The following is a 20,955-nucleotide window of genomic DNA, read 5'->3' as shown; positions in this document are numbered from 1 at the left end:
CTAATAGATAAAGGCAGAGTAACAATAAAAATACAAATAAATAACAAAAATTACTCCGAACTATGATGTAGTGGGATTCTACCCACAAACAAATAATACGTTTGATGAGTAGCTTTACAAACTCCATCCACCAGAGCCCCATAAACGTGGGCCCTGTAAACAGGTGTGGACAATGTGTACAGCCATGTCTCCTTTGTGCTCACTTCTCCCTGGCTCAACCAGACCAGCTACAAATGTATCGGGTTCGTATGTGAAGCTTTTGAGTAAGATTTTTCTTGAAAACCTGGAACTAGATGACCTCCATAAGAAAAATAACCAATCTTCAAAAGTTTTCCCCCAAATTAGCTTTTCCTTCAGTTCTGTTAGGTTAACGATTATAACCACAGGACCATTATTGACAGGCAAAATAAGATTTTTTTTCTGTTTCTAAGGATGATTAAACCAGAGACCAAATCAATCCTCTCCTGGTAAAGTTTCTGATTTGTCTTTTGGGGTGTTTTCTTTCTTTCCTTTGTAATTAAGAAGAACCAGCCTCTGGGTTGATGAGCACCGCAGGGAAAAGTGATATTGATGGGGGCTGCGGGACTCCTCCAACATACCGCACGGAGGACGGCCACACAAATTCACAGGCACCGGCCAAGGCAAAGGGGACAGAGATTCATCAACCCAAGTGAATGTCAGGTTATTTTTAAAATGAAAAAAAAAAATTGCTTAAGTATCTAATCCATAGACCTGTACTTCATGAGCATTTCTGAAAGAAGAGAATCCATCCTTCCGTGTTCAGGGAAAAAAAAAAAAAAAAAAAAAAAAAAAAAAACAAACAAACAAACAAACAAAAAAACCAAGTTGCAGAAAGGACATACAGAGGAAAAAGAGCGGCAGCCCAATCGTCCAAGTCTCCAAAGGAAGAGTCAACAATTAAAAGCAAACCTGAAGCATTACCTTCTTGAGGCATCCACCATCTCCCCACCCAGAGGACTCAGACACACACCCTCTTTTCCCTAACCACCCACCCCCAACACACACACACAGAAGTGTGAGCAAAGGACTCAATCCATCCATCGGAATGCAGAGCACACCAGAGAAGCTATTGTTCTGTTTAAAAAAAAAAAAAAAAAAAGGCCCGAGAGAGATTCATTCATTAAAGCTGCCGCAGATGGCTGCTCTGCAGAAGGGCGCGGCGGGAGGCGGCCACCAGCTGGCAACCGCAGCACAGGCAAGGCTCACTCGCAGCTGCACTTCAAGGTTCCTTTCAGAAGCTCTGCATTCCACCCGCAGACACTTTGCAGGGGATCCCTGGGACTTAATGGACAACTTTAGGCACAGTCCACTGGCAGGATGGAATCCCTTTCCATCTCCCTTGGCCGGGTCTTCCACAGCCCCCTTCCTTGCACCACTGTCATTCATGAGCAAGGGGCAGGTTCCTGGCAAAAAGCACATTAGTGTGGGGTCCCTGAGCGCTGCCCTGGGTTTGAACAGAGGTCTCTTCCCAGTCTCTTTTTGCTAGCGTATTCCTTGACCTCTGCAGCACAAAGAAGCAAAGTTAACTTGTTAACTATTCTTCCAAAGAAGCCAGGAATTTTTTTTAAAAAGGAGAAATTAGATCATGCCTTCCACTTGCTGAAATGTTTTCTTTTACCTTTTCTCTTTTGTTATTTTTCTGTTTCTTTTGTTATTTGATATTGTGTCATACACATTCCCAATTTTCTCCAGGTCATTTAATCCCACTAAATTCACTAAATTTCATTTTGCTCATTTTTCTTTGTAAAATGAAACCACATTACAAAATTTCTAGTAAATGAGGTCTGTTTTTCTACCTCGAGAACTGTTTTATGTCTAGATTGTTGTCAACACCTGTAACTTAGACTTTCCATCTCAAACCCAGCAGAAAACTCTTCACTCATTCTAATATGACTCTCTTTTTCTGTTGTTATTTTTTTTTCTCTGAAAAAGAGCAGATTAATTAAATCCTTCCTTCTGGGAGCTGCATTTCATCCCTAAATCTAAACTTTTTCCGTCTTGCTCCAAAGCTCTCCCAGCTCATTCTGTAAAGATTCTGGGCTCTACACGAACCCTACAAAACATCTTCTTTTTCAAAGATCACATTCATGCTATTGAAATAAATTCCTAAGAAGAGAAATGCTCTTGTTCAGGTCTAAGAATAGAACATCCAGACATAAGTGAATAAAAAATAATTCATTCAGTTGTGCATGTCTGTGATTTTTATTTTAGTTTAGACATATTTAAGAATGTATTTTTGACTACATGTTAAAGAATTTTTAAAAATCCTTTCCCTTTCTTAGGAATGACTTAGACTATTTAAAAGTCTCTTATTTATCAACATTGACATCTCAACACCTGCTTCCTTCTGTGCCTTAATTGTAATGCAGGGAATTATAATTCCAATACTGCACATTTACGAATCAAAGGCTTTGAACATGTTCATTGCTAATGTTTAATAGTCATTTATTTTTTTAAGTTATACCAGATGAACTCTTTATATCCTCTATCTTCGTCTTATAATGGAAATGCTCTGTTTTACTTGAATTCATGGCTATCTGTGCCAAGAATGTTTGAAATAAATCAGTGACCGGAGTTACGCACATTGGTCTTTGAGGGACTAGAGAACCAACCAACCCCTTTGAAAGGAGAGACCTTTATATGCCAAGGATCTTACATGGCATCTGGCACAGAATGCTCAATAAATGGTTCTTGGACAAAACTAGCAAAACCAATAGTCCTTCATGTTAAGTACCAGAGAGACAGCAAAATAGTAACCAAGAGCTCTGTCTTTAGAGTGCAGCTGATGAAGTTTCAAGCCTCTTACAATGGCCATATGGAGGATATGACAACCTCACCAAGCACGCAAAGCCATGCCTCTAGGCAATGTGTGGTCCCTGATCACTGTCCTACAAGGTAGAATCCAACTCCTTGCTAGGGAAGAATGTGAGACAGCTTGAAGAAAACCTCTCCACTAGACCATTAGAAAGGATGAATGATCCCAGGACAGAAACAACATTCAGAAGAAAAAGAAAAAAATGGGTCACCTGAAATCAAGACTCATTTGAAGCTCTGCGAATGGGAGACAGAAATACGGTAGAAAAAGCCATGGCGGGGCGCCTGGGTGGCTCAGTGGGTTAGGCCTCTGCCTTCGGCTCAGGTCATGATCTCAGGGTCCTGGGATCGAGCCCCACATCGGGCTCTCTGCTCACCAGGGAGCCTACTTCCTCCTCTCTCTATCTCTGCCTGCCTCTCTGCCTACTTGTGATCTGTCAAATAAATGAATAATATCTTTAAAAAAAAAAAAAGAAAGAAAGAAAAAGCCATGGCAAGAGAATTACTCAAAAAAATGTGAGACTCTGCCCAAGGAGGGGGACTCAGACCTACTGAAAGAGAAGCCTTTCATTCTGCAGAACAGTAAACAAGATGCATTATCAAGTGCAGGGCCTTCAGTTGTCTCCCAGAGAGAGAGATCCTTTATTCAAAGTAAACAGTGCAAATCCATGGCTAACCAGGAGGCTCACCACTTTCCTGGACACATGCCCCCCACGCTACCTTTCACAACTCACTCAGTAGAAACGTGCAATGACAGATTAAGCAACCAAAAGCCTTAGAGACACAAGTGAACAGATGATATTTTCAAACCTTGTCCAACCTGAAGGTGATAATTACATGAGGGAAATAAGTCTATGAGGCGAGAACAATAGGCTCCATGGATTGTGTTAAAGGAAGAAAGTTGGTTTTTTGTTTTTTGTTTTTTGTTTTCCTGAGCTGTGGGTCACAATGCCAGGATCATGGGTTCCTGGAAGGGATCTGATGACATCCCTCAGAAACCAATCCTGACAGGAGGCTTGCCAATCTAAGAAAGAGACTTTAAATTCAAATTTGGGGAAAGAGGAGAAAGAAACAATCAGAAAAACAGAAGATCTTTGTGAAATCTGATATGATGGAGGACAGCAGGTGTGCCATGGAGAAGAATAAATAATAAGTTATAATGGAGGAGGTTCCTAACAATTCCAAGAAGAAAATGATGAGGAAAAGTGTTAGAACTGACCAACTAACAATTTTAGCATCAGATGCTCATATTTAACTCTACTACTTTACTAGCTGCCTGACCTTGAGAACTCACTCAGCTCTCTATGCCTTAGGACACACATCTGCAAAAATGGTGTTAATACTGCATCACCCCAGAAAGCTGTAAGAATTCAGGGGATTGAATACACAAAAGTCATTAAGAACAGTGCCCAGCACAGGGCAAAAAACGGCCGAGGTAAAACCCAGCTCCTGCTAACCCTCTGCCTTTATCCCAATATGCCTACTCAACTCTGCACCTCTTCTTTTATTATTTCACCCACAGATATACTGCCTCCCTGCTTAGGATATCCTTTGCCCTCTTGTCTGCTGGAGAACTCACTGATCTTTCAAGTCTAAGTGTATTTCCTCTTCCAAGAAGCAATCCTCAACTTTTGCCAGGAATTTCCTTGCTCTCTCCCTTACAGATCCTTTAACAAATCTCTCCTCAACACTCATCTCCACTGTAATACACATCACAGTACAGTATAACTGGCCATTCACACTAGAATGGGAACTCTTCCAGGAGGGAGAGCTAGCTTATGTGGGTGATGATGGTATCCCCAATGTCAAGTGCAAAATTTGATTTTGCAATAAGTTCTGAAAAATGTTTGTTAAATAAAGGAATATAAGGTAGGAAGACAAGACTAGACTCTCCAGCAGAACCCAGCATGCTCAAACAACAGAAGTAAAGTATATAATTGAGATTCAAATCAGAGAGAAAATATAACCAATTCTTCTAAGAAGTATATGAAAGCATTTTAGAGGGCAATGGACCCAACTTCCAGGTAATATAAAGGAGTGGGTACTATTTCCTAGTTTCCAGGATATTAACAACTAAATTATCTTTCGGTACCATATCAAACCCAAAGTAGTTAGAATTGGTACATCTCCCAAGCAAAAGGCTGAGACAAAAAAAAAAAAAAAAAAAAGAATGTTACTGCTTCTTCATCCATGACCTCCATGCAGACTTAGTTCTGCTGCTTAACCCAGTTGGGATTTGTTTTGGTTAAAGCCCTGTCATTTATGAACATTTTCCTGTTTTTTCCCCACATCACTGGTCACTTTTTCTCAGATTCCTTTACTGCCATTTATTCCACAATTACAAGAAATACTGAAACAAATAAAGCTACAAAGACACAGTGTTTATTTATGCCTCATAAATAACTGCTGCTTAGCTCCTTTTTTGGGTCCCCCTTCCCCAGGAGCTCATAAAGTAGGAGTGACCCAAGGCTCAGTTCTTGGTCCTCTTTTCTCTTCCTTGGAGATCCCACCCAGTCCCACAGTTTTAAATATCAACTACGCGATGACTCCCAAACATACATGCCCAGCCAAACGTCTCCCTTGTTCCAGATTCCAATACCCCAAATGCCCATTTAATAATTGGCATGAATACATAACAAACATTCTTAATACAACCCTGGACTGCTGATCTTTGCCTCACCCCCACTCACTCACTACACCCTCCCTACCACAGTTGACTGCAATTCCACCTTCCCAGCCTCTCGGGTGCCAAGAACCTTGATACCATCTTTAACTCCCCTTCCTTTCTCACACTCCACACCCAATCAGTCCAGAAATCCCGATGGCTCTACCTTCAAAATACCTTTATCATCTTTATCATCTACCTTTATCATCTACGTTCCTGCCGTCATCTTGCACCTGGACTACTGATGTTACCTCTTAAATGGTCTCCCTAATTCCATTCTTGGCTACCTATATTTGTCTCTTCTCAACACAGCACCCAGAGTGATCCTTTATAAGAGAGCTCTTAGGAATGAGATCACATCTCCCCTTTGCTAAAAGTCCCCAAACAGCTCTCATTTCACTCTGCATAAAAGCCAAAGTCCATACAATGGTCTGCAATGCTCTTCTCCCATGATCCTCTCTTCATCTCTAGAACCTCTTTTCCAACAATCTTCCCCATCCTCTCCAGCCTCCTTGGCCTCCTGCTATTTATTGAGCAGCCCAGGAACCAAAAACCTCAGCATTTGCACTTTATTCTCTCTCCGTCTGGAAAGTTCTTCTCCAGACACCCAAATAGCTGTTCCATCATCTCTGCCAGGTCTTTCCTCAAAAATCTTCTGAGACCACCTTTTCTAAAATTTCAACCATGCTTCGGATCACCCCTCCATTTTAAGGTTTTCTCAAACTCTTTAAAAGCAGAAGATTTCAATTCTGTTCACTGCTGTTGCCCCAAAACCTAAAAATGTGCTTGGCACAGAGGAGACACATAATAAATACCTAAATGAATCAATGAACCAAGTAGATAAACAGCTTCCCTACTTTCCAGACCAGGTTTTTGAAAATAAAAACAAATGGTACCACTCTGTAGCTGCTCAAAAATGTCTGCGATGGTTGAAATTCAGTATCACGTAACCTAAATAATCTTAGTGCACAAAAACGTCAATATTTTTCTAAGGACATTTTCCTTAATTCTCTGTCACAAAGCACATTCCCATTTAGCTACTAACGTTTTGCCTCTAGGTCAAATCACTTAAAAGGGTTCACACAAAGGTTGGAAGGACCCACGCTACAGTCACCTTTAAGAGGGTATATTATATGGTCTTTCATACTTACAATAGAAAACTTAGGTTGAAATGGAAGAGTAATGGTGAACTGAAGACAGAGCTAGATGTCATGTGGTCTGAGTTCTTATCCAAGTTTTACCCCTTAGGAACTCTGCAAGGAGAGGCATCAATCTCTCAAAACTTCAGCTGACACATATTTGAATTAGGAAACGCAATATTAGCCCTTCTACCATCTTAGAGCTGTTGTGAGAATTATATTTGAATGGCAATATATAAATTGCTTCCATTATCATCATTTTCTATGTTATTATGTCATGTCATTAAACCAATAATTTTAGGGGGGCCTGGGTGGCTCAGTCTGTTGAGTGTCCAACTCTTGGTTTCAGCTCAGGTCATGATCTCAGGGTCATGGGACTGAGCCCTGTGTCAGGCTCCACACTATGTGTGGAAGTCTGCTTGAGAGATTCTCTCCCTCCTTCTCCCTCCCTCTCTGCTCCCCCTCACCCTGCTTGCATGCTCCCTAGCTCACTCTCTCAAATAAATAAATAAAAATCTACAAATAAGTAAGTAAATAAATAAATAAAAGTCTAATTTTAAAATCCACACGTTTGGATTAAATGCCAACCCACTCAGATTATTTTCTCCTCCTATTTTAAACTCAACCTTTTCCAAAAAAGATCTGGAAAGGAGTCAGGACTTGGAAGTTAGTTGTGAGGAGAACGGAGCGAAGCGGGTGTTACTGAGGAAACCATCCAGTTCATTTTCCTTTTTTTTTTTTTTTATTTCCAGAAAAATCTAGTCAGAATAATGGAGCACAAGAAAGAGTAAGATCTTTCTTTCTTTCTTTCTTTTTTTAAAAGATTTTATTTATTTATTTGACAGCAGAGATCACAAGTAGGCAGAGAAGCAGGCAGGGAGGGAAGCAGGCTCCCTGCCGAGCAGAGAGCCCAATGTGGGGCTTGATTCCAGGACCCTGGGATCATGACCTGAGCCAAAGGCAGAGGCTTTAACCTACTGAGCCACCCAGGCGCCCCAAGAGTAAGACCTTTCTAAACTAAATTAGCAAGACTAATTCTAAACTAACAACACAAACTGCAATTCCTTTCAGAACTTTTTGCAACTCGTGGAAAAGGCACTTCATTTTAGTAACTATCATTTTCTCTTAGGACCTTAGTCTCTCTCCTTGTCATGTTTCTGTCCTCAGCTCTTCTGAGATGTATCTCTAAATGTTCCATCTGAAGAACCATACTATTGAACAACCTACACTTTTTCAAAATTAAAGATGTCTATAATGTAAAAAGAAATATCTGTCAGAAGAGAAGCGTTTCCCATTACAATCCTGCTGTGAAGACACACAGCTCCTGGACCAAGCACGACATCGATGGCAAAAAGATAGCAGAGAGTCTTGTGGTTAAGTGTGCAATACTGGAGGCTTGTCTTTACTTGTAGGTGAAAATGGGGAAAAGAATGCTGCATCTAACTGTTAAGAATCAATCATCTTAAACACCTGCAGCATCTCTTAAAATAGTCATCATTAGCAATTAACTCTTATTTTTCAGAAAAGCAGTATTTTAAACTGTATATGTGCATGAATACGTGTGTGTGTGTGTGTGTGTGTGTGTGTATAAAATGAGTAATTTTCCCAAATAAGTCTCCCCACATCTCCTCATAAATAAGTCTACCTCATAAAATGGGGTAATAGATACTGCTTACCTCAAAGAATGTTATGAAGATTAAGTAATATAATGTATATAGCAAGTACTAAATAAACAGTGGTAAATCTGTGACTATACGTGGAAAAAAAAAAAAAAAAACTCCAATGTAAAACACAGCCTCTGTGGTAGCAGACCTTTCCAAATAGGACCAACCCTGTCTATACGTGACTTAAAGAGAAGAGGTAGCACACTCGGATGGAGAGGGACACCATTAAGGAGAGACTGGCCAAGTGCCAGATGACCTGGGGAGGGGAACAGCACTGGCCCTCAGGACCCTGGCAGCTTTTGCAAATGCCCTGCCAAGAAGGGATTTCCCAGCTCTGCCTCCAAACCCCCAAATCTGCTTTATTTTGTCAAAGCCAGATCCAGCCACATTTTTGCAAGAATCCAGACCATTGAGGAGTCTCAGAGTAAAAGCACTCAGATTCGACAGCATAACTGAAATGAAGATTAAGAATGGTTTCATACAGAAATAAGAATCACATCTCAAAAACTGCTTACAAATTACTCTTTAAAACTGGAATCCTGTAAAGTTTAGTTAAATGTGCCTTGTTTGTATGCAGGCGTTCTCTCCCTAGAACAGATGCATCCATAAAGATGGCAGTAAAGTAAGTCAAAACAAATCAACAAATACTTATCATGTGCTTACATTTAGCCTATATTCTCACAGTGTGTGTGTTTATGTGTGGGTATGTTGGGAGAGGTGGATCTCATAAAACAAAGTTAAAAATGCTCTTCTGAAAATAAAATAAAAAATAATAGTTTGTCAGTATATGAAATTTACTCAGCATTTTTTTTCACCACATTTTGAACTCTTCAGCTATCACAGCACTTTCCAGTTGCAGCGTGACTCTGGATTTCTGAGCCCCACAACAGAATTTATGCTAAGTTTGGCAATGAGGTGGGATATCAGGCCTTACAATTTTGACCTTGGAGATGATTTGTCCCTTCCTTCACCCAGATCCTTTACCTTTTTCTTACCAATGGCTTTTGAACTGTCAATAATGTGTACAGATAGCACATAGTAAGCAAAGTAATAACAAAAGGAGAACTGGATGAAGTTCAATCATAGAAATAATTCTCCATAATTGCTCATGTTTTGTTTTTGAATAACAAGCACAAATACAGAACAACAGACTATCAAATATAATTGCAGAAAATTATCTTGTGATGGCCATTTATTCTCCTTTGGAAAAATAAGCAACAATGAAAGCATCCATTTTTTTTTTTTAAAGATTTTATTTATTTATTTGACAGAGAGAAATCACAAGTAGGCAGAGAGGCAGGCAGAGAGAGAGGAGGAAGCAGGCTCCCCGCTGAGCAGAAAGCCCGACGTGGGGCTCGAACCCAGGACCTGGGATCATGACCTGAGCCGAAGGCAGCGGCTTAACCCACTGAGCCACCCAGGCGCCCCAAAGCATCCATTTTTGTATGCATTTCTCGCACCTGCAAAGCTAGACTTCACATCTCCATGTAGAGACTGGATCTGCGGATGGTGAAGAACCATCTCACGGAGGCGTTTTTGCAGAGTTTATGCTTCCATGACTGATGTTTATAAAGTTGGAGACACCGTCTTCATTTCACATTTGCACGCAGCAGACTGCGTGAGAGGGAGGGAAAAGGAAAACAGCTAAAGGCAGACATGTTGATGAAAAGGGAGGTAAAGCCAAAGGGACTTCCAGGACCAGTAAAACCAATGATTTGACACAAACTGAGGTTCAAGAACATGTTCAGACACAACAAATATGGGAAGCTTTTGTTTGTTCAGGCTACTAGTCTTCAGGTTCATGGCAACAATGGAATAAAGAGATTTCTCCTTGATGGGACATTTAAAATAGAGCCAACTCTTTTGGCAAGGATTTAGGTAATTTCCATTATAAGATGATTTCAATTATCTCTGATGTACCACTGATGTAAGCTTAAACCCATAATGAACTTTACACAGAATTTCACACTGACATCAATGTCCACAGTCTTAACAAGTGGCATTAATTCAATCTGTTCAATTTTCCTTGACATTAGATTTCTCAGTTTCTTTTTTTTTTTTTTTAATCCAGGGAAAGTTAGAGCAGAGAGTGTTAACAGCACATCTGATAACATGTATTTTGCTCATGCAGAGGAGATAATTGTGTCATTTGCCTAGATTCCAATTTATAAGCTATGGCTTCACTGGAGACCTTAGCAAATTAGTAATGTAGAAAAACTACAACCACTTTTTTTTACTGAGATATAATTGACAAAGAACATTATATTAGTTTCATTGTACAACATAAAACTACTTTTAAATTGGTTCAAAAATGTGTTTTCGGTTACCTCTGCAGATCTAGTCCCAACATGAGATATCAATCAACTGTAATTATCTACCGAAAAATCTGGTTACAGATATAGATATCAAAGTCAAATGGTATTTGAAATAAAGCTTCATGTATTTTAGAAATCCATTAGCAAGATCTGTAAGACTCAATTGAAATGGATCAACAACAAGATCAGTACATTTGGGACGCCTGGGCGGCTCAGTCAGTTAAGCGGCTGCCTGCAGCTCAGGTCTTGATCCCAGGGTCTGGGGATCGAGTCCCCGCATCAGGTTCCTTGCTCGGCAGGGAGCCTGCTTCTCCCTCCGCCCCTGCCTGCCACTCTGCCTGCTTGTGTGCGCGCTCTCTCTCTCTCTCTGACAAATAAATAAATAAGATCTTAAAAAAAAAAAAGATCAGTTCATTTGACAGAGAAGTTGTCTCAGAGGCACTTGATTACATGAGAATTAAAAGAATTTGAGACTGGCATGGTATTTTGACAAAAGATGAATTGTGGAATAACAGAAACTGATCATAATTTTCTCATGGACTAAGAAAGAAATGAAAACTATTAGGTTTTTGTTTGTTTCTAAATGAATGCATTACTGGTAAAAATAACTAACATAAAAGAAAATGTACAATAACTAAACCCACACATGTCTTCTGGCTAATGACAATCATAACTACTAAACTGATCTTGGAAAATCAGATTTAGAAGACACAACTGACACAAAACTGGCGATAGCAGATCATTAAGGGAAGAATTAAATCTTCCTGGCAAAATTTCAGTCATGCCAATATTAGAACAAGAAGTTGGGACTTCACAAAAGGACAACTTCAATGACAGAGGCTGTAATCATGGACATGTTAATATGTGTCAGAAGGCTGAACAATATATTAAGTCAATGTCTTAAAAATTATACAAAATATAAGTGATACAATTAAATTAATTTCAGTAAAATAAAAATAGGCTAAAAAAATGGAATGGGTGTTCTGTGTAGAACGCAGGTTGCTTCTAGAAAAGACTAAAACTGATCGGTGTTATCAAAAATTTAAATTCACAAACATGAAGTCACGAACATACTCAGGATCAAAACATTCTCTATCCAGCTGGTTTGATCTCGACTACACATACACAAAACTGTTCTCCCTCTTCCTTTTTCCTGGATATTTATAATATTTAAGCTCATAGTGTTTACATAATTCGTATTACATATTCATAATCTGTAACAACAATAGAACTAGGTCCAAATCCCATAATGAGAGCAAGGGCTTTGTTGTCAGCGAGACTTGAGTTCACAGCACTCATGTAATCCTAAATGAGTCAGACACTTTGGCAAGGACCAACGTCTGCAAAAAGAAATGATGCTTCAAAGTGCTGTTGACAGGATTAAGTGATAATTATTATGTAACACACGCATATTGGCACTTATGCCATTTTATTCTCCTCCTTGATGATAATGTTTATGATCTTGAGAAAGAGGTGTGCCTGGCACACAGTAGGTATTCAAACGTAAGATAACCATTATGTAAATGATGATATGATGATGAGTATGAAAATCTGCTAAACTAACTTCTGGGGGAAGGGAGCAACAATAACTACTGAGTCATGTTAATTTTATGAGCGTTTTCCAGATATGAATGGAGGATCCCCATTTTTTTTAAAAGGCTGTTTATTTTTTTAAACAGGCTGTTTTATTCAGAAAAGCCTCAGATAAACAAGAAAGGGGTGAAATATATATGGCCGCTTAAAGACAGGCTCAAATCTTCAGTGGTATTTAATCAACTCACTCCACGGAATAAGTTTGTTTCTGAATTAAAGGCTAATCTGTTGCATTATTGGTGACAGAATCAATAATTTCCAAAGGTAAACAGACTACTGTATGAAAGAAAAGAATGACAGTTGCTGGCATAAAGGTAAGTAGGCGTTTCACAACCACATGAGCTGCCCTTGACTTCCCTATGTTTCTTGGTTTACTTGAAAAGTCATTACTATAGTAGTTGTTATTGGTTTTGCTATTGTTAATGACTGGCTTTGATTTAAAGGTTTCCTCAAGGATGTTACCCCTTATTCTATAAACCTTGCCTTGATCATAGAAACAGAAGAAGAATGAAACGGTTAGGTCTTTACCTTGAATGTAAACAATGTGGTAAGACTGATTTGCTTCTATCGTTTTAAAATAGCTGAAAGTCTTTCCAATGTGTTTTCTCATTTGAAGCATGAAAACCTAAAAATAATTGATTCTAAGTACCGATTTTCTCAAGAGATACTGGAGCTTTTGTTTCGCTTTCAGAAACACTTTCTTTAAATATGAAATTTATAAATCAGAAAGATATGCCTAGATTCTCAAAACCAAACATGCTACCAGGTCTTAAAATATTGAAGGAAGGAAACTGTGACCACGGATCAAATGTGATGCCTTGCCTTCAGGTCAGTGAGCACCATACGGGTACAAATGCAAGTTGCCATTACTGTATTTCTAAGAAGAGTTTTAGATGCCGAGACATAATCTAAAAAAAACACAAAGGCAATAAATAAAGACAGTCTTAGTACAGATGAAATGTCCCAGATGACCCTGAGAGAGAAAAGAAAACTCCATCCTCCCTCAACACATCAACAGAAAGGGCCTAGTGCTTCTCCTGATGGTTAATAAAGGCTGTATTACTTTTTTGTCTCTCTGGATATTCAGTAAATCGATTTATAAGAGATCAAAAGCAATGAGCCTAGGAAACAGCTATTTACCCTTATGTATTTCTCTCCCCCTACTGTGCTCATTTTCAAATGAAGACTGATTTCCCTGTATACTTCCTCCATGCCAATGCCCACCAACATACTTGGTTAAACTGCCATAGCTAATTACCAGAGGGGCTCTGTAATCAGCAGAGAGCAGGGGAAAGGCTGACTTAAAAGAGCACCCACTGTGTGGCCCTGGCCTGGCTTGAAGACCCCTGGGATGGTGCATGCTCGTTCCTCTTAGCTCATTCTCCCTTTCATGCTGGGCTTGGACCATGGGTTGTGGGGCCCTTCAGCCCCCACGAAGCAATACTCTTCAATAGAAGCAACACTCATCATTGCAGAAGCTCAAGGTCCACAATGCCCACAGAATCTTAGCACACTGTAATGTGCTGTTTAAATATAAAACTACAAGAGGAAGAGCTTGTGGGGAAAAGATATAAATGCAGAAATTACATGTGGCACTTGGCTGGGCTGCAGTGAGACTCAGATCTGTCTAGGAAGTAGAGCTAAGTGACACTTGTTCTCAAAATACCTATTTGCATCCACTGATTTCCATTAGGGCTGGGGGCCTTGGGGGCCATGGGGTGGGACACACGTGAATCATGTCTCCACTTAGAGTGCAGGCCTACACAGGTACATCTGGCAGAAATTTGGAAGTGAAAGGAATGGATGCAAGTGTATAGAGAGGACAGTGGGGACTTCCCACTGAAGAAAACCCATAGTAAGGGTCAAAGTCATCTAACATAGGAAGCCAAAAGGTCTGAAGGTTGGGAAGAGTGGCAAGTATGACTGCAGCACTCAGTAAGTTGGCACTTAGATCTGTTCAGACAAAGCTACCTGGTAATATATACAAATACCACACTAGAAAATAATTTACACGTGATCTGGCAAAGCCACTGCACTAAACTCAGCCACAGTTTGGATGCAAGAGCCCTTGTTTGGGACCTTCAAGAGGAGGAAACATCTTCTCTCCCACTCTTCAAGAGTTGGACAAGCTATGGGAGTGAGCTGAAGCTTGTCAGAAGCTTAAATGACTCAGCAGGAATCTGCTCCCCCAGCTGGGCGAATGCCAGTCAGGGGAGCAGGGCCGGAGGAGGGGGGCGGGCTGCCAGCAGGGGAGTCCTGACCACTGATGAGGCATGGGAGGCACCTCTCCAGGATTTACTGGAAGAGCCTGGAATTTCTGTTGGAACATGCTGAGATTTAGAACAGTGGGGTTAGTTATTAACGTAAACATGATGTAATGTAATAGTAGTCAGCAAAATCATGAGAGCTGACATTTTTTCCTGGTCCTGTGAAACAAACTTGTCCAGCTTAACTTCAGTGAGATTTATTTCTGTGGAATGTTTCTCAGATGACTTAGACTAACAGATTAGTAGCTACTATTTGGCAGAGATATAAACCTTTGAATTTCAACAAATCACCCCCTTCCTAACTTCACACACACAAAAAAAGATGGGGAAATTAAAGAGATAAGGGAGTCATGGAACACAGGTTTGGTTTTAGGCCTATTGCCCAAGGCTTGATTTCTATAGGTTTGTATCATTTTTATGTCTCTTTATGTGATAGATCATCAGACTAGTCTTTAAGAATGGTTCAGTGATCCACAGAGAAGAATTTATGTCTCCAAAGCATGCCTGTGAGATCTAATTCTTCTCTTCCAATCAGGTCCATCAAAAACTGGAGGGGAAGGAGAGGAGAGACTGTAGCACGAGACCCTGTTCAAGCCATGTTCTCAGGGAACATTCCTAAATTTGAGTTCACTCTGAGTTTAAATAGCTCAAAATGGAAAAGTTAGAAACTGGGACCTTTTTGCTTTTACCCAATGTGCTCACGATCTCTATAGATGAAAGCCACAGGACTTCTCCCACTTAAACTTAGGTAACTCACCTAAGTTTTTGCAATACAGATGTCAGAAGAATTTTTGAGCTGTTCTGAGCTAGAGGCTATGTACAGCATTTCTTGATTTATTTTCTGTTTATTCAAATGAAAAACCCTGGGGAGAGCAGAATTACTTTCCTTAAATAAATGGTTCATTGTTGTGCCTTTAATTGGAAATGGGGCACCTGGGTGGCTCGTGGTTAAGTGTCTACCTTCGGCTCAGATCATGATCCCAGGATAATGGGATGGAGCCTGGCATAGGGTTCCCTGCTCAGCAGGGAGTCTGCTTCTCCCTCTCCCTCTGCTGCTCCCCCCACTTATGCCCTCTCTCCCTCTCTCTCTCTGTCAAATAAATAAATAAAATCTTTTTTAAAAATTGGAAAAGAATTTTTTAATGGTCAATAATGACACTAAATTGACTATTAATTTGTTTTTAGAAAGATGCACTTTTTAAGTTATTTATTCTAACATGAAGAAGAATCCAATAACAAAAGGCTTCAGCATATGTCTAAATGTTTATCACACAGTTCCTCCAACATAGATCCAATTTTTCATAACGTATTACATATCTTCCTGATTTTTATGTGCATGAGCACATACACTGTGAGATAATAATTAGCATTGCAGAACAAGTGCCAATCTCCCATAAGACAGTGATGATTTGGTGAGCTTAGAGCCAGAAAGCTAACCGGTCAGGTCCAGCTCCACTACATATTTGAGACCCACTGGGAAATTCAAGTCAGTGAACCTGCTTCCTCATCCTCAAAAATGAAATGACAACCACTACCTCATAAGACCTCTGTGAAAACTAAATGAGATAATGAATCATAAGGTGCTTGACATTACTTGTTATGATACAGCTATATTAGAGTACAGAAGGTCCTCATATAAAAATGTTATTAGTGAAGCATCTTTCAATAATTATGAAGATAAAAATAATCCATGCAATAACAAAGACAATAGTAATAATTAGAATCTACTGATATGTTCTTAAAGACCCCCATATAAACTATCAATAAAGAATTACATACAATTGTGTCTTGAAATCCAGAATGAACCATTTTCATCTGAAACATTTGAAAAACACAATTTTTCTTTTAAAAATAACTTATTTTTTTTTCTAATTAAAGTAGTATGGATTTAGATCAAAATGACAGACTAAAGCCTTTCTGCCTATCTAACTCCCACCTCAATTTCCTAAAAATACCAAAAAATCTGTTTTTAAAAAAGAATAAATTCACAACAGTGCTGGAAAATAAGAAAGAGTAGAATTGATGGACAGAAATTCTGAGGACTTCCAGAAATAAAACACTGACAATCTCACTGATAAGAAAAACCACAATCCAGATGACATGGAGGAAAAATCCGCTGCAAAGGTGAGAGCAACTGTGGGACACTCAAAACTCGGAGATGACAGACAAGGGAGCAGGAAGGAATCCTGAGGAATGTGCCTCAGTAACAGGCTTGTATATGTTTCAGCATATCCCACTCTCCCACCTTTCATGACTCCCCGCTCCCTGCCAACACCAGCACCAGCAGTAGCAACAGTATCCACCCCTGGGCCTGTGAGGAGAGAAGACTGGAGAAGGACCTGGATTGCCTATGCCCATAAAGAATATGGACTCTTGGGGTGTCTGGGTGGCTCAGTGGGTTAAGCTTCTGCCTTCGGCTCAGGTCATCACCTCAGGATCATGGGATCTAGCCCTCATCGGCTCTCTGCTCAGCAGGGAGCCTGCTTCCCCCTCTCTCTGCCTGCCTCTCTGCCTACTTGTGATCTCTCTTTCTCTCTCTCTCTGTCAAATAAATAAATAAAATTAAAAAAAAAAAAAAGAATATGGACTCTCCATACTCGGATGAGTAACATTTAAACACCATGCCCGACAACATATCCCAGCTCTCTCTCCCCAACAAAGGAGGCACATTCTGGTGAACAGAAACATTACTTACAGATAAGTAATAAAGGGATCTCAAATATAAAAATGAACTCACACAAGAATTTCCAAATGTTTTAGGAAAACCAACCCCATGAGAAGAAGCCCCAAACTGAATAAAGAAAACCACAAACATTTAAAGAAACAACCTAATAGAACAAGGAGAAGGTGACTTTAAAAAAAAGTATAGCTGATCCTCCCACTTGGGGACCCCATTATCTATGAATCTGCCTATTTGATAAAATTTATTTATAATCCCAAATCAATTCTGGTGGCCCTTTCAAGGCCAATGACAGACACACACAGGGTGGTGAAATTTTTGAGTCACCCGATGTGCATATTCTAGCTAGGTGAAAACAAGGCAAATCTGCCTTCTCTAATACTGTGAACAAGTGTCTTTTTTGTGATGTATTGAGTGTCATGTTTTTCACATTTTTGTGCTTTTTGTTGATGATTTCTCTGGGTAAGATGCCCCCCAAGCACAGCACTGAAATGCTGTCTAGAGTTTCTAAGCACTGGAAAGCTGTGACGTGCTTTACAGAGAAAATATATGTATTCAATAACTTCATTAGGCATGAGTTATAGTGCTATTGGCTCTAAGTTTGATATTTATGAGTCAAAAATACATATTAAATAAGGTGTCTTCAACAAAAACATACAAAAAAGAAAGTTATTTATTGATTAATTAATGAAAATATGACCAGAAACTCACAGGCACTTAATCCTGTATTTGCTCTAGGAACAATGGTCCAATATTTATTAATACAGTATTTGGTAATTTACTAATTCATGGTGACTTTATAGAGCATAATTACTGTGAATAATGAAAACAGACAGTATAGTAGATATCCTCATGTGAGTAAGATAGGCTATTGCATTCAAGAATAATATTACACTGTATAAGAAATAATCTAAGGCAAAAAAAAATGTAGGATCGTAGAAATTAAAAATCAATAAGTACACTGAATAGCAAAATGGATGCTAGCTTTAGAATAAAATAGTAAGTTTGATCAAGCCAAAAATGCACCCACAGACACTGCAGAGGAACCAAAACACAATGCAAAATTGGTGAGAAAAGTTTAGGATTAGAGAGAAGTATAAAAGTTCTAACATCTACCTAGTATGAGTTTCAAGACCAAAGAAGACAGGGTACAGAAAACATTTCTCAAAGAAAAACATGTCTTCAAATTGCCACAGCCTGGAACATGCTCAGAAGGAGTTTTAGAATCCACACGTGGACACAATGGGGTAAAATTTCAATATCAAAGATAAAGAGAGGTTCATAAAAACTTCCAGAGAGAAAACCAGGTTTCCTGCAAAGGAACAAGGCTCATTTTAACTTCAGAATTCTTTAGGGCAACACTAGATGCTAAAAGAAAATGGAACAATATCTTCAAAGTTCTTATGGAAAATAAATTTGAGCATAAAACCTGGGTTTTGTAATAAGACAGACCTTGGTCCGAATCTCAACTGTGGTACTGTCCACATGAGCTTGAACAACTTACATAACGTCTCTGAACCCCAGTTTCCTTATCTGGTAATGGATAATCTGCAGAAGGCTGGTGTACAGAGCAAAGGGAAAGCACAGTACCCAGCACTTGGTAGATGCTCATAAATTGTTGGTTCCTGTAACTCGATCACGGTCTATCCACTGGTAACATGGTTAGTAGAAAATTCTGAGAAGTGAGGGGAAGGTCACAATGGCCTGGCTAACTCTGCAGTGGTGTACGTTTAAATCGTCTACTTGGACATTATTAAGCTGAGAGGATCAATCTTTCCTATAAGAGGTAAGTATTCACACAGATGACACAAAATCTAATTCTGTTGGCTCCAATTGGAAAAACTACAATTACTGCAACTGATCTTGAATTTCCTCCCTTTCTATGGCTTTAGTTGTGATATTCTGTCTTACTATATCTCACAGCAAAAGTCCCAGTATTGACTAAAATACTGAAAAAAAAAAATAGAATCCTCTCCTTATTTTCAAACTTATTTAAAGCAAGGGATATGAAAAGGAGGTAAAAAATAAGCTCTACTATTTGGCAGAAAGTAAAACCCATTCAGTGGGATAGAGTGGTAGGTTTCCTTGAAGTAGAATTTGTGTACAATTTGAGACGGGCTAAGTGAATTCTGTGCCAACAAGCTCTATAGGGCTACACTTGTGACATTGAACTCTGTATCTTATTGCTGAGTCAATCGTGAAAAAGTTTTGTATCTTGAAATTTGTTTCATACAACAAAATCAGAAAAGAATTGTCTTCGTTTAAATGAAACCACTAGGGGCGCCTGGGCGGCTCAGTGGGTTGAGCTGCTGCCTTCGGCTCGGGTCACGATCTCAGGGTCCTGGGATCGAGCCCCGCATCGGGCTCCTTGCTCAGTGGGGAGCCTGCTTCTCTCTCTGCCTCTGCCTGCCTCTTTGCCTGCTTGTGCTCTCTCTCTGTCAAATAAATAAATAAAATCTTTAAAAAAATAAATAAATAAATGAAACCACTAAATATAATGCTCTATTTTACTCCTGTGTTTAATATTTCTATCCTAACCAAATATCATCCCAAAATAATAAATTATAACTTTCATAACTAGGAAACGAATTCTACCAAAGACAACTTTGCATTAATTGAGACTAAAATTCACTTTATAAATCACCTCTTTTTTTTTTAAGTAGGTTCCATGCCCAACATGGGGCTCAAACTCAAAACCCCGAGATCAAGAGTCACATGCTCTACCGACTAAGCCAGCCAGGAGCCCCATAAGTGACTTTTAAAACTACCTTCCATAAAGTGAGGTAAACCTGCATATGAAATATTGAGACTTCTCTTTGTGACTATTAATCTATGTTTAAAATGTACCTTTAATAAATATCAGATATTCTTGAATCAAAATTTCTCTTCCCAATATTGTCACAGAATATCTTCTTAATATAATTCTTTGAATCATCTTAGCTAAAACTACCTCCACCATATTCGCTATTCCCATCGGCCTTTCTACAAGAAATCTTCTCCGTCAGGAATAGCTCTACCCACCAGCCACACCAAACTGCGCCATGCTTCTGAAGGACAGCCTGTCTTTAAAAGAATTGGAAGCTACAGTTTCTGTCCTAGGAGGAGCAGGCCAAAAAGCCAACCTATCTTATGTGCAACTGGCACTGCTCTACATAGCTGAAATTTTGGAAATCACCCTCTAGCAGCTCACCCTCTTTTGAGCCCTTTTCCTGGAGTTCATAAATGTTCCTCCACAATGCCCTGCTCTGTCTCGGAAGACCCCTGCTCAACAATTTAAAATAATCTCCCCTCCTGTTATTCATATTGAATAGAAGTCAGTGGCAAATTCCACATTGATCTGAAAGAAGACCTAGGTCAAGGCAAGCAGAAGAACACGAGCCAAAGGAGTGAGCACTGAGCTCTGAGTTCCCACGAGGTCCTAGAAAGTGCATAGGCGATTCAGAATCTGAATGCAGGATATTCATAAAGTCACGGACCCTGACATGCCCAAGTGTATTTTGCAATTTGTTATCACAAGAGCCCTCTCTGTCAGCTAGAGTGACTGCCTCCCCGCTCTGTAACCTTCTGGCACTCTCCAATGGGAAGGGAGAGGGCCGGGCCATCAGAGCACAAAAGCAGCTTTCTCTAGCCCTCTTTCCATGAAAGAAAAAAAGAGGAAAACATCCTTTTTTTTTTTTTTTTCCTGAAATTCCTCATAAACTGAGGTGCCCCGGGGGCTGTTCTAACTAGTGTTCTGGGTAATTTACATGGATTTATATTCTCCACTATTCTTTTTGGGAGGTGATTAATTACCATGG

The 20,955-nt window shown here is 39.5% G+C and overlaps 1 protein-coding gene across 2 annotated transcripts in view; it reads right to left on the bottom strand.

Moving 5' to 3' along the window:
• SLC35F1 (solute carrier family 35 member F1) overlaps positions 1–20,955 on the bottom strand; it is a 403,322-nt gene that overhangs the window by 356,589 nt on the left and 25,778 nt on the right. Inside the window, exon 1 of one of the 2 annotated variants that reach the window (XM_047734862.1) lies at positions 6,652–6,748. The exons of the other annotated variant lie outside the window; for it this stretch is intronic. Coding sequence (XP_047590818.1) covers positions 6,652–6,713 — 62 coding nt within the window. The 5' untranslated portion in view covers positions 6,714–6,748. Of the gene's footprint in view, positions 1–6,651; positions 6,749–20,955 lie in introns of those variants that run through there. 2 annotated transcript variants of the gene reach the window in all.

This window comes from Lutra lutra, chromosome 6 (assembly GCF_902655055.1).
Source record: "Lutra lutra chromosome 6, mLutLut1.2, whole genome shotgun sequence".
Lineage (NCBI taxonomy): Eukaryota > Metazoa > Chordata > Mammalia > Carnivora > Mustelidae > Lutra > Lutra lutra.
The sequence above is the reverse complement of the archived record's forward strand: the minus strand, read 5'-3'. Positions and strand labels throughout refer to the sequence as shown.